Source organism: Anomalospiza imberbis, chromosome 3 (genome assembly GCF_031753505.1).
Source record: "Anomalospiza imberbis isolate Cuckoo-Finch-1a 21T00152 chromosome 3, ASM3175350v1, whole genome shotgun sequence".
Lineage (NCBI taxonomy): Eukaryota > Metazoa > Chordata > Aves > Passeriformes > Viduidae > Anomalospiza > Anomalospiza imberbis.
Window position 1 is genome coordinate 114859566 of NC_089683.1, and position 13501 is coordinate 114873066.

At 43.7% G+C, this 13501-nt stretch overlaps 1 protein-coding gene across 1 annotated transcript; it reads right to left on the reverse strand.

Annotated features, from left to right (window-relative positions):
- Positions 1-515: 515 nt before the first annotated feature.
- On the reverse strand, positions 516-12633 carry APMAP (adipocyte plasma membrane associated protein). Its single transcript, XM_068186637.1, has 9 exons — positions 12473-12633; positions 9398-9514; positions 8788-8903; positions 7516-7608; positions 4178-4294; positions 3511-3685; positions 2933-3067; positions 2373-2565; positions 516-1386 (listed from the first exon to the last, which is right to left on the reverse strand). The coding sequence occupies exons 1-9, from the start codon at positions 12562-12564 to the stop codon at positions 1177-1179; spliced, it is 1248 nt and encodes a 415-aa protein (XP_068042738.1). The 5' UTR covers positions 12565-12633; the 3' UTR covers positions 516-1176.
- Between the last annotated feature and the right edge of the window lie 868 nt (positions 12634-13501).

The following is a 13501-nucleotide window of genomic DNA, read 5'->3' on the forward strand; positions in this document are numbered from 1 at the left end:
CCTCTACGAAACTTGAGTCCTTGTCTGGAATTCCTTTGTGCTGCCGGCCATTCCGGTCACAAAAGGTAACAGCACAGGCTTTCCTTTGCAATAGCTGGCAGCAAAGCATTCTCCAGATTTACCAAGCTTCCTGTTAACAGAGGAAGTCCCTGGAGATGCATCCATGAGCTACTAATGCATTCCAAAAACTGCCACCAAAGCCTTCCTCATCCACCAACAGTAGATTTCACGGGGACCATCTGAGTCCACATCCATCTTCAGACACCAACCTTCCCCAAAATCTTTACCAGTTCTTCATAAAAAGCATGTTGAAGAAGATTCCTGCAGCTAGCCCTCTTTTCCCTGGTCACACAGATAATGAACAGGAGACTTTCAGGACCTGGTAAAACATGGAAGAAATACTACAAACAACCCTTTTCAGACCCATTGGAACTAGTCCTTAATAATATGGAAAATGCAACTTTCATTCATCATCTGACTTCAATGCTATAAAGAAACACAGGAGTCCACAGGTGATGATCCAGTTTGATTCTGCATGTTGATTAACAGTTAATTGCAATGTCTGATGTTACTTACACAGGTTGGGGCTGAAGAAAGGACTAAGAAACCCAATGGCATAACTAGATTCCTAGGCATGTCCTGGATGTTGCTGCCTCTACCACAGCACCATGGTATAACATTAGAACATGCACTGTAATCACTCCTGGACAGGAGGCACTAAAACAGAAATAAACACATGCAAGCCACCCTCTTCCACCCAAATCACACACAATTAAATTCCATCCATCACAATTCCTTCCAGAGTAAGAGGACATACAGTTGCATTAAAGGCGACATGATGGTGTCTGTTCAAGACGATTCCAAACAAGGCTGGGCACAGGAAAATCAATGGATTTCCTTGGAGGAACAAAGAACTGAACGAAGATGCTTCACCATAGTCCTCAGATATGAACAGTAATACAGGCCAACTCTAGAGCATGAGCAGTCAGCCAAGACAGAGGACAGTTACAGCAAACTGTATCTCTTACTATGGAGACAGTGCTCCTGCACCTTAACAGACTGTCTGTCACTTTTTGTCACTCTTTTTGTCACTTGGTCACACACTGCCTCAAGCGCATGCTTCCTTTGCACCTCTGGAGTAGTACAGGACAGTGGGACTGCATTGTGGGCGGGCAGTTAAACATGCTGGAGATCAAGTCTGCCAATATAGGGAGAGCGGAAGGATCCCAGGTAAAGGTGTCCGTTGTGCTCGTGGGCCTCGCTGACATAAGCTACTGTCACTCCGTTGGGATCATGGAAGCTTCTTTTGTAGGATCCTGTCTCACTGAGTTCAACAACAAGGCTGTATTTGGGTACAAACTTTGTCACAGTTTCCTGACTCAGCAACTGGAAGAAAAGAAAAAGAAAGAAAATCAACAAAAGGTTTTGTTCTCCACAATCTGATCTCAGACATTTATACAGGCAAAGACCACTCCACGCTCCTCAGAAGCGGCAGCTAAGAACACAAGGACACATTTTGAGTAAACACTCTTACACAGGGTTAACACATTCATATCTGTAAAGCCAACTTGAGAAGAAACAAAAGGATCAGCAGAAGCTCACTCTACTCTAGAGGCAGGCTGAAAGGCTGCCCACACAAGAGACAGCAGCTTGCTCTGGTGCAGCTGATGCCAGGCTCCCCACAGCATCACTCAGAGCTCCTGCACTGCACCAGGAGAGACAGGGACAGCACAGAGCTTGTTCAGCTGGAATGGAATCCCAAGCACTGCTTTCTGTTCCTTATTTTTTTGAGGACAGGAGTATTTTCAAGTCTTTGCATGGTTTAAAAAGCACCATGCTGTTTCTTTAGCCCTTAAAAAAACACATTATCCTTGCTTATCCTAAAGCAGGGTGACACAAAAACAGGCATAAGTGAACCGGAACAAAATGTCACCTAACACCATCCACAACGTACACACTGTCTCCTAGGGTGCCTAGGGCAGTCATGGGAACAGCTCACACTTCCCAAATGCTCTTCAGACACCTGGCAATAAGCAGTTTAGGCACTTCAGGTGAAGTCTTCACATATCCAAATGCAGATCCTGTCGTGCTGCATGGTTAGAGATAGTCCCTTTTTCTTTCCTAAGATCAAGATGGAAGGCAACTTAAGAGATGTGTACCTGCTACTCAAAGAAGCAATTGTTAAATTTCACGTCCTATTAATATATAAGGGCTGTTCTACTAGGGGAAAGCAACAACAGTTTTAACCACAGCACCTATTATTTTTTTAAATCTTCCTGTGAAGAGGAAGAACCAGGACAATCAAATATTTATCACTTCCATTCCTCTACTAAAGGTGGTATTTTTAAAAAAAGTTCTAATTTTTTTTTTACCTTAAATATCATCCCTTTAATCCATGTTTTTTCAGATAAGAAGTCCAACAAAGAAAATCCAGGATTGGGTCGCACAGCTGCCATAGCTACCCAATATCCTCCAGAGCTGCTTAACCTGATGTTGTCTGGAAGACCAGGCATATTCTCAACAAACATATCTGCTCCACCTTTCATCAGCCCAGATACATAATACCTGAAAAGTATAGATAATAGATTAGAACATCTAAACTTAATCAGTTTAAATAACAAATGAGAGTCCCAATATTTAAAAAAATAATTTTTCCCTGTTATTTTGGTAGAGGGAAATACAGCACTGCCACACGCTTGTCCCCAGGAAAAAAGTCAGTTTACTCCACTGTGCTTAAGGAGTCCATGATGGAAAGATTATGCAACCTAGATGTTTAAAGTGAAATTAAAAAAAAAATTAAGTCTTGAGGAAGGTCACCATCTTTGTAATTTTTAACTAGGCATAACTGAAGTGTAGGGTTTATTTTGTTATTCCATTTGTTTATTTAAACAATCCCTACAAAGATTAGTAATAATTCCAAAGTCATACTTGCCTTCTGATTCTAGCCATGGTTGTCTCCTGCACCAAGACAAAGTCTTCTGCAGGAGAAAGCTGCACGCCATTGGGAAACCTCAGCCCCACCATTAAGACTTTCACTTCTTTTGTCACTGTGTCATATTGAAGGAGGCTGAAAAGAAACCATTTTTGAGTGAAAATTAATATTTATGCATCTGTGTTTCATTCTTCAGGCATTCAGTCTTTTCTCACATAAACCACATTTAAGTTAAGAAGGCGGAATAGGCAAGAAGCATTTGTTTATGAACACAAGAGAAATAACTTCAGAGGGGCAGCATTCATGAAGGATTTGGGCTGAACGTAATGCTAACACCTTCACTTTTAAAATTAATATTCCATGCCAGTCCTCTTGAAGGAAAAAGGGGAATCTCATCTGTTTTGCTGCAGGTCTCATTAGCAACACCCACACAATTCCCTCACTCTCCCCCTACACAGTGCAGTGTTTGCAGAGGTGGGTTTATAAAGAGAAAAAACATGAAAATCAAGGAAGTGGTGACTTCCACTCCTACAACTGAGCTGACAGCAAGTTAAAGGCCTTGGGAAGGAGACACTTGCCGCCCATCATCTGTGCCTTCCATAACCAGGAACAAGTAGTCTTGTCTTTGCCATTTACTGCTGGAGTCAGTGAAGTAGATCTTCCTCCCATCCCTGGTCACTGTAAGATCATTTACAAATGACAATTTCTGGCCTTCTATCGGTGTTTTGGTTGACACAAGCATCTTTGTTTCACCTTGAAAGAAAAAGAAGAAAAAGAAAAAAGACACACAACTTAGCCACACCAAAATTCATCTCCACTTTGTGTAGATCTGGGTCGCAGGGAAGTGAAGAGTTTTTCACTACCACAGTGAGATCAAGGCAGAAACAAAAGTACAGCAAATATGACAAAAGGTTCTATGTATCAATCTTTTTCCTTTCCTTGTATGAAAACCAAAACAGCTACAACAGAGCTCTCTACACCGATCCTGGGATACCAATTTTAACAACAAAAATCATGTAATGCCAGAAGATAAGTCACTGGTAGTTCTGATCCAGACAGCCACAGAGAGGAAGTCATTGCTACAGGAAAATAAACATCAAGTTCTTGCATGACTCATTTCATCCAGACAGCTTCAAATCACTTTACAAAAAAAGACAGGCATTGTTTTGCTGCAGCATCTGGCAAAACTGCAAATGAAGCCCAGATTTGTCAGTGGAAGAAAACTTTGGAGCAGAGAAGTCATACCTGTATCAGGATCAACTTCATAGAGTCCATAATAAGCATCTGCCACAAACAGGGTGCTATTTGGCCCCACTCGCATGCCAAGTGGTCTTCCACAAGCTGGCTCATCTTCACGGCCTCCTTAGGAAACAATTTTAAAATGGTTTTCCAAACAGAAATAAATACAAGGCATTCAGGGTACCTCCACAGGTGTGTTGGGTCTGGCTGAGATGAAGAGCCCTCTCAGTGCTGTGCTTTACACAGGCAGCTAAAAAGGTGTTTTGGCTACTGCTGAGCAGGGCTGGCACAGCATCAATGCTCTCTCCAACATTCCCCTCTCCAGCAGGCTGGGGCTGGGCAAGATCCTGGGAGGGGACACAGCCAGGACAGCTGGCCCAAAGTGACCAAAGCGACATTCACTGCCACATGGTGTCAGCTGAGATATGAAAGCTAAGAAAAAGAAGGAGGAAGGGGAAGCAATTATTATTTACATTTGCCTTCCAAAACAAACTCTACATGTGCTGCTTCCTGAGAAGCAGTCAGTCATCACTGGCTGATGGAAAATAGAGAATAAAATATTTGAGGTTTGTTGTTTTTTTTTCCTTTGCTTGCAAATGTGACCTTTGCTTCAAACTGTGGCTTATAAAAACCCTATGGCATATATATGGCACATATATTCATTTAAAAATTGATTCCTACTTTACTAGGTGGGAGTGAAGCAGATATCCCCATGCCATGTTTTCAACAGTCTGGAGATAATCATAGAATCTGTCAGCCTAGTGGCTAACAGCTACCCAAATCAGGGTAAAATCAGAAAACTGGATTTAACAAAATGCTTCTTCTCCAAAAGAACCAGTTTTACTTCAGGCTGTGGGGTGTGTGTCCTCTGTTTTTCTAATTAAATAATTTTTAATTTTAAAAACCCTTTCTTTTTCTGGAAAGGTCCAACATTGTCATGAACAGCTAGTTTCTCAATACAAAGACACTGAAGACTTCTATACAAGGAGGAAGGGGAATTCTGCAAACCTGAAGAATTTAGATAAATTCAAGGAGATATTTGAGTCCTGAAGAGCTAAGAACTTCAGAACAACAGCAGTCTAGAAACCTTGGCAAGAGTAATTTTTGGAGAAGGCAGATGGCTACAGCCTTTCCACTTCCCAATTCAAGGAGCACAAAAGTCCAGGCTCCCCATTACCACTTTGTCCCCAAAGAATGAGGGAAGCACATGCTTCCCACCTCTCCCAAGCTGCTCAAGTCCAATGGAAATGAGCAGGAGAAAGGTGATTCTTCACACTTGCCCCCACTCACATTCATGCCTAAATCCAGCTTCTCATCAGCTGTCCTACCAAGGCTGTTCTACTTATCAGGCAGCCAAGAGAGTGCTGCCAAGTCAGCCCAGAGTCTAAATCATGTGAGCAGCCACATAAAATTACACAGAATAAATGATGAACATGTCAATGAGAGCTAATAGGGACAGCAACAGTTCCTGACCTTAATTTCTAACTGGCAATCAGCACAGGGCGGGACCTCAGGTGAGCTTCTGTACCATTACCACAAACAAAACTCCCATCAGTCCCAACACACACCAGCCAGGCTTCTCAGACTGCCCAGGCACTGCTGAGATGGACAGTAAGCTCCCCACAGAGATGGTTCTGTAATAAATAAGCTGCTACCAGTTTTCCTCACTCAGTTCCAGAAATCCCATTAAATGAAGTAAATAATTCGTTCAGAAAGAGGTGTAGAATTCCACAAGAAATAACTGCAATTTAGGAGTGAGAAAACAAAAATACCATTACCAATGCAGGATCTCTGGTAAAGGAAGTGCAACTACAACTCCCACTGTGCTTACAAACAGAGGAAAGGAAATAGGTACAGCAAAATGCAAGGCAAAATTCCATAGATGGGGAAGGTGATATTTATTTTCAAAAATCTCTACGTAAGTTGCTATCCTTCTGTCCTGGGTAACCCAAAAAGTGTGTATTGTATTCCATATCTTCCCTACACCAACCTGCCCAAGATGACCACTGTCCCTTTAGAACCCAGGAGATGGAAGAAGAACTGGGATGTTTCAGCCCAGGCTCATGGAGGCAGGTGACCTGGAGTCCCTTTAAAAGAGAAGGAACAGGCACACAGAGCTCCTCTGTTCTCCCTAGGGCTTGGGAGCAGAGACTGCAGCTTTTTTTGGCCAGGCTGCCAAGAAAGTTCTCTGGGGCAGGTTCTCTGAGTCAAGGCAGTGGAAGGCAGCCTGGCAGGTTTGTTTATCTCCAGGCTTTGGAGGTTTCTGTAACATCTTTTTGGCTGCTGTTGCCAGGGGTAGCCCCATTTCTGGGCCAGGGAGGATGTTTCCTTCAGATCTTTTTTGGTGCTGCCACCCAGGACAGCTCCACCAGCACCATCCCCTCTCTCCAGGAGTCCCAGCCACAGACCCAGTCCCAGCTGCCACTGTCAGGAGAGTTCCTCTCAGGTGGTGTGGAGCAGATGGATCGGCAGCATTTGACTGGTTTTGGACAGGATTCTTCTGTTTTGTCCTTCTTCCCTGGTGGCTGTTGTTTGGGGGATGAGGGGCTTCTGTGATCACGGAGTCTTGGTTGCTGTGTTGATTTTTCTTTGTCAACAATATTCAGCACATTTGTAGTGGTTGTTACTGTTATCTTGGTTGTTGCTGTTTTATTTTTTAGTGAACTGCTGTTTTTTCACTTACATCTTCTCACATTTATCTCTCCTTACTGGTGAAAATGAAGGGTTAAAATACAAGGAGAGAATTCATTTCGCAGTGTCACGTCCATATAATTGTTCTAAACCAATTTCCCACTCACAAATTAGCTCAAGTTCATTCACTCACACTTATTTAGAAGACAGTTTTTATGAGGTGGCCCTTGAGCTCAAAATCTTGGTGACTTCAGCTTTCACAAATATTAGACCAGGTTGCTGCCCATTTTTTTCTTAAGACAGATGCTTTTTCTGGATGGACTAACGGGAAAAGGAATGTTTGTAAATGCACTTCACTCTTGTCTTCCTCCCAATGTTAAGATGCAGGATTTTCCACCAGCACATCATTCATGGTGAAGGCCTGGTAGTCATGACACAAAACCTCCTTGTATTCTTAAATTTTACTGCTGGAAACTGTGTGCTCTGCTATCAAGACCACCCATTTCCATTCTTTTGGCCCTCTGTTCTACTCTTCCCTCCAGTGTTCCAATATTTTCACTCATACTTCACTGATACAAATACATTAATATTTCTGCTACAAATTTCTTCAGAGCAAGATGCGCACCTGCAATCCAGACTGAACACAGTTTAACCAACACATGCCCTTGACCCAGACATTTTCAAACAAACTGTGCTCAGGAGCTGTCACTCACCACAAGGACCATGGCCAATTCTGGCTATTGTTTGTATTTCCCCATCTTCAATTCTGATAATCTTCCCATCAGCTGTCCCAGTAAACAGAACATCTGCAAAAACAACTTGTGTGATTAAGTTAATCACAAAACAATACTGGTAAGCATCCTTCTACTAGCATGAAATAGGGAATAAGGAGATTTCAACATTTATTCACAGAAAACATATTCCCAGTCAGGTTGATTATTTCACTCATAGGTCAGCTGTCCCTTGCAGGAAGGTTTCCATAAAGAGTTTCCAATGAGACTGATGAAACCAAGCAACATAAAAAGTCAATAGCTTCAGCTAATGCCTTTAGCACATTGTTAACAGATATAGGTAAAAAAGTGCAATCTGAGGAAAGAATTTACAGTAGCTTCTTACTGGGTAATGCAATTTCTTACAAATATTTTACTAATAAATTAGAAGATAAAGTAGAAGGAAAATAAATTATATGGCACCTACTGAGCACCTCTTGCACTGAAGGATCTTTCAGTAAGGGTTAAGAGTAGTTCCTAGCCTTACCCCTCCTTCAGGAGGCACAAGAAACAACCCCTGCACAATGCTGGGTTCCCACTATGAGGATGTCATGGCATTAGAAGGACAGGGAACTCATTCAGAAATTGCTCAGAGGTGGCATAGGTTTGTGGCTTGGGAAGAACCCATCTGCCATGAGAGGAAAGTACAGGATGGCACCTGTGTTGGTTAGATTTCTTGCAAGAAGAATCCAAGCTTTTAGAATTATTAATATGGAATATGAGGGAGTTATGAATATGGGATATGATACTGAACAGCATTAAAATGTAAATAAGCTATTTATCAATTTGAGATTTGATTTCTGTCATAAAAGCAAAGATCAATACCACAAAATTCAGCTCACTCAGCAGCAATGTGCTTTAAAAGAACAGGTAGTAGCTTCTAAATATTAATTCCCAGTTAAGAGCTAGACAAATGAAAAATGGGACCACGTCCTCCAAATGTAAGTAGCCCCTGGCTCCATTGCTGATGCTCTCAGTCTTGAAAGACAGGGATTTTTAATGTGACAGCAAGATTTATTTCGAACTCATGAAAGAGGAAAAAAACAGCAGAGAGAACCTAGGCTTTTCTGCATAACACAATTCCTTTTAGAAAGCCTGCACACAGAAAATAACTCTCAGAGTTTGTTATCTAAGAGGTCTACTGCTGAACAAACTCTTACCAATGGAACAACGTTTAAAGAGCCTTCTTTAAAAGCTGCTTTTGTCAGTGCTTACCCCCAATATTGACAATGGACTCTGGTCCAACCAGCTGGTTTTCCCACAGCCGCTCAGCTTTTCGTAACTTGGTGTTGGGCTCTAAAACACCCGTCAGGAGGGGAGGCTCCTTCAAACTACAAAACAGGAAGACGATGTGATGCTTTGCGCAAAATGCAAACATTCTTGAGCAACACATTTGATAATTTTTCCCCCTAGTTTGCCAATTCCTGCACAACTGACTTATGCTTTACATAAAGCATCGTTCAGAAAGTGTTGAAGTACCTTGAACATGTGGCCTTGAACATGTGGCAGTTCTTGTCTCACAGAAGGCAAGAGTGCACATGTGTAATTACAAGCTGCACTGACAGCTTGGGCAGCAGAAAATAATTTTCTAGATTAATGATTAAAAAAAGTAATTCAGCTCCTTGCATGATCAGCAGGGACACATAACTGCACATGATGGCTCAGAAACAGACTGGGTGTGGATAACATTGCAATCACTCCCCAGTTTCTCAATCCAGATAGAACCACTTTGCACTGTTAACTCTTGTTTGCTGAAACAGCAACAGAGAACACAGGGGAAGTTATGCTTCCAGAACATTTGCTTGAAAACCAAACAACCTTTTACCTTATGGGCTGAGGGTCTATAGGACAATCCAGGAGAACGGTCACTCCAAGCAGTGGCACAGCCACAGACACAGCCAAAGTCAGGAAGGTAACACGGAACACCTTGCTGCTGTAAGTACTGCCAAAACCAAACAAGAAATAGGATTAGCATCGTTTTCAGATACAACAGTCCTTAAAAAATCCGTAGCAGCCTCTTTTCTTCAGAAAAGGAAACAGTAACACTTTTGCACAACCACCATCCTCACCTTCAAGGTCCATTTTGAACACATTTGGATAAGAGTAAGGTCTCAGGATACTGGCATAAAAAGCTGAACTTTTTTATGTGAAGGTTTCATTCATGTTACAAGTTACAGCTGACTAAAATAAAAGCAAACAAATAAAAAAATAAGCCAAAACAAAACAAACCACCTGAGAAACAGAGGGTTTTTTTTTTTGTTGGGGTTTGGTTGGGATTTTTTTAACTTGATCTTTAGATTTGGCAATGGTTTCTATCCAGCACAAGTTTTAAATAAAAACTTCCACTAAAACAACAAACACAGAGGAAACAAAATGAATGACTGCTTAACTTACTGAGCATTGGTTTGAAACTCAAACCCCAGAACACAAAAGAAATTAATTATTTTGTCTTTTCCCATTAAAACACACAATAAAACTCCTCTTCCACAGGAGAAAACCGTATTTTGCTGTCTACAAGTTTTAGAGGAATCAATCAGGCATTTACAGAGAAAAGCAGAGAGCCAAGCCCAACAAATCCTAGCCCTGAACTGGAAAAGCAGCATGTCTAATTTTAGCTGTTCTGAACCATTCATTGGCCCAGCCAGACAGGCTCCTTACAGGATCAATTAAATAAAGACAAACAGTGCCTGGTGGTTCTGCGCTAATTCCTGGACCACTTCTACTGTTCTGTCCTTCATTAGTCAATCATCCAGACAGCAGGAAATGTGAACCACTGCCAGAGCACAAATATCCCATCTGGGCAGCTACATACATGCACTTGTGGTACTGATATCAGCATCAAGGTAACCTTTGGGATTACCAGTGAGAACAGCAAGGACAGAACTAAGCATCAGGATTTAGGCAGGATTTAAGCACTTCCTGCTTGAACAGTAGATGTCTTGAGGAAGCAAAAACCTCCCAGTCTGTGTCCTCTTGGATCTGGAATCGAGAGCAGGGTATAAGGATAAAAGGCAATCCCCAAGTTTACAAAAAGACTTCAGCCTTTGGCCTGGTCTGTCCACTGTCCTTCAAGAGATGAAAGCTCAACAATATAAGATTAAAAATACTGTCAGCAGACACCTGCTGTGATAGCTGAGAACAACTCACAAAAGGAGCTGAGAATGAACAGGAACAGAATGGGAACTCATCTGCCAAAGCCAACCTAATTAAAGCTCCTAAAAGCATGACTTAAGTAAGGGCCATACTTCTGATCCTCAAGCAAACTTGCAAGGAACTGACAATAAAGACAAAAGGCAGGAAGAATAAGGTGACAAGCAAACTCACACTTTAAGCTTGCAAACTGCAACATCTAGTTTAGACACTGCTGAAACCACAAGAATTTAAATAAAACCCAAAAGCTTTACAAAATAAAATAAACTAAAAAGTCATCTACTCAGAATCCTTCTCAAGCTACACAGTATTGAATAGTGCAAACTGTCAGTCACTGGAGAGAATCACTGAGGCAAATGTTCACCAAGAGTGAAATAGAAAACCTTAGTCAATTGTATCTCTGTGATTAATCCTACATGGCCTGTAGCCACAAATCTCAATACAACAACTTAGCAGAACTCCAGCTATAATTACAGCAATTTAGTTGTTACTAAGAACTAAAAAGCGAAGCCATTAAAACAGCTCTTGAAGACAACAGTAAGCTGGCAAGATGCTACTATGGGTCACCACAGCCAGAGGCCAGGCAGCTTCACCCCCTTGGCAGAAGAGCTGCTGGGCTGGAGAGAAAAGCATCTGTCCTCAGGAATTTCTGCCATGGCTACCAGCCAGAAAAAGGCCAGGCCCAGGAATTTCCTCTGCTGTTTTCATACAGAGCAACCCCTGTGAATATTCAGGGTCAGTGATAGAGCCCTAGAAATTCAACTGATCTGAGCACCAAGTGAGGCTGAAGGCATGAGGAGCAGTCTCTCAAGCTCAGAGATGCTGATGCTCTCCTCCAAAAACAGGGATGAGTGCAAGCCATCAGTCTTTTATTCTGATGACCCTGAAAGGCAGAGATAAGCATCTGCAAAGTACTCAAATCAGAAGAGCTATAATAGATGGTGAACAAAAGTATTATAAGATATCAGCTACCTTATGCAATGAAAGGCAAAGTAAACACTACCACTGCCTTATTACAGCTACTGCCTTTAGTCACAATGGAGTGATTTTTTTATACAATTCCTAAACAGAAAACTGTAAACAGAATCTTTTTTTTAACATAGCCACAATCTGACTGTTTATTAGGCCAGACACGTGTAGATCAGTCGAAAAACTGCAGGTCACTCTTTAAGCTATTACCAAGACATAAACAGATGAACCACAATTACACAGAACTTAATCACACCCAAAATAAATCTGTACAAGCCACATTGGGATAACTGTTAATTCTTGCCTGGCAAAGATAAACAGGAGAGGAGAAAGGAAAGGAGAAAGGAGAGGAGAAAGGAGAGGACCGATTATTTTTGTTGTTGTTAACAGCCGCTCCTGCAGGTCGGCAGAACAGGTGAGAAGGCGCTGTCCCAACCCCTCCTCAGCGTCAGCCCCCTCCAGGAGGAGCAGGAGCACTGGGGGTACCGCCGGGCTGACGCCCGCGGGCGCCCAGCGCCAGCCAAGCTGGGAAACCGCGGCCTCGCTCCGCACGCCCGCAGCGCCCCAGCGCCGCCCGTGCCCAGCCCCGGGGCAGCCCCCCAGCTCTTCCAGCCCCTCCCCGGTCACCCCGGGCCCGACCCGCCGCTGCCCCAGCCCGGCCGCGCCATGCGGGTGGTGTCGGTGCCCTCCCAGAGCCCTCCCGGGCAGCGCTCCCGGAGCCGGGCCCAGCCTCGGCCCCGCAGCCGCACTGTCACGGTGGGCGCCCCGCCCGGGCACCCACCTGCCCTCCTTGGCCTCCTGCGCCGGGCTGTCCTCGGTGATGACCTGCGGGCGGAGCGGCCGCCGCTGCCGCAGCCCCTCCGCTTCATTCATCCCGATCCCGATCCCGCGGCCGCCGCCGCGCACCGGAACCACGGCCCCGCCTCTCCACCCATAGACCACGCCCACTAACCCCGAGACACGCCCACTAACCCCGAGACACGCCCACTAACCCCGAGACACGCCCACTAACCCCGAGACACGCCCACTAACCCCGAGACACGCCCACTAACCCCGAGACACGCCCGTCTCTCCAGGGCCACGCCCGTCAAGCCGGCCACGCCCCATTGAGGCCCCCGCGGTCATTCCCACGGCGACCTGCCGCCTCTGGGATCTCCGAAAAGCTCTGCAGAAATCCATTCACCGTGACACGTGCCCCACACGTGCCAGAAATTATTTCCTTCCATAGGAAAGCTTTGGGATTTTTGTCATTTGGATACACTGCCATACACAGTGTGGCTCTCACTCATTCACTGGGCCTCAGTTACAGACATTTTTTTGAATTTTGACATATATCTGAGCTTTTTAAACAAATTTCACTGTCAGAACAGTGTTTCCTGTCACCTTTTCTTTGTAACTACAAGAAAGGCACGACCATATTTCCTCTTGAATATGAAAACATCTTCAACAAAAATAATATGATTTTCTGATTAACTAAACTTTCACTCACTCTCACCATAGTGAAGTTACTTGGGTTTCCTTCTCCTGCTTGAAGCCAAGATTCAGCTTCAGACTAAGGAAGCACCTCTGAGTGCCGTGACTGGCAGGATTCAGGGCAACCACCTTCTGCAAGGAGTCACCAATATATAATTCCCTGCCAGTCCAGCACCAGGGAGATGAGAATGTCGACATGGGAATGTGCTCAGTAAGTTTTTGAAAACAATTGTTCAACTGCCTGCGCATCTTCAGGTGGAAAAAGCTAACTCCAGTGTGGGAAGAGCTGCTCTTCAAGCTCCCCCGGCCCTGGTCAGTGTTGGAGTCAGGATTCCAA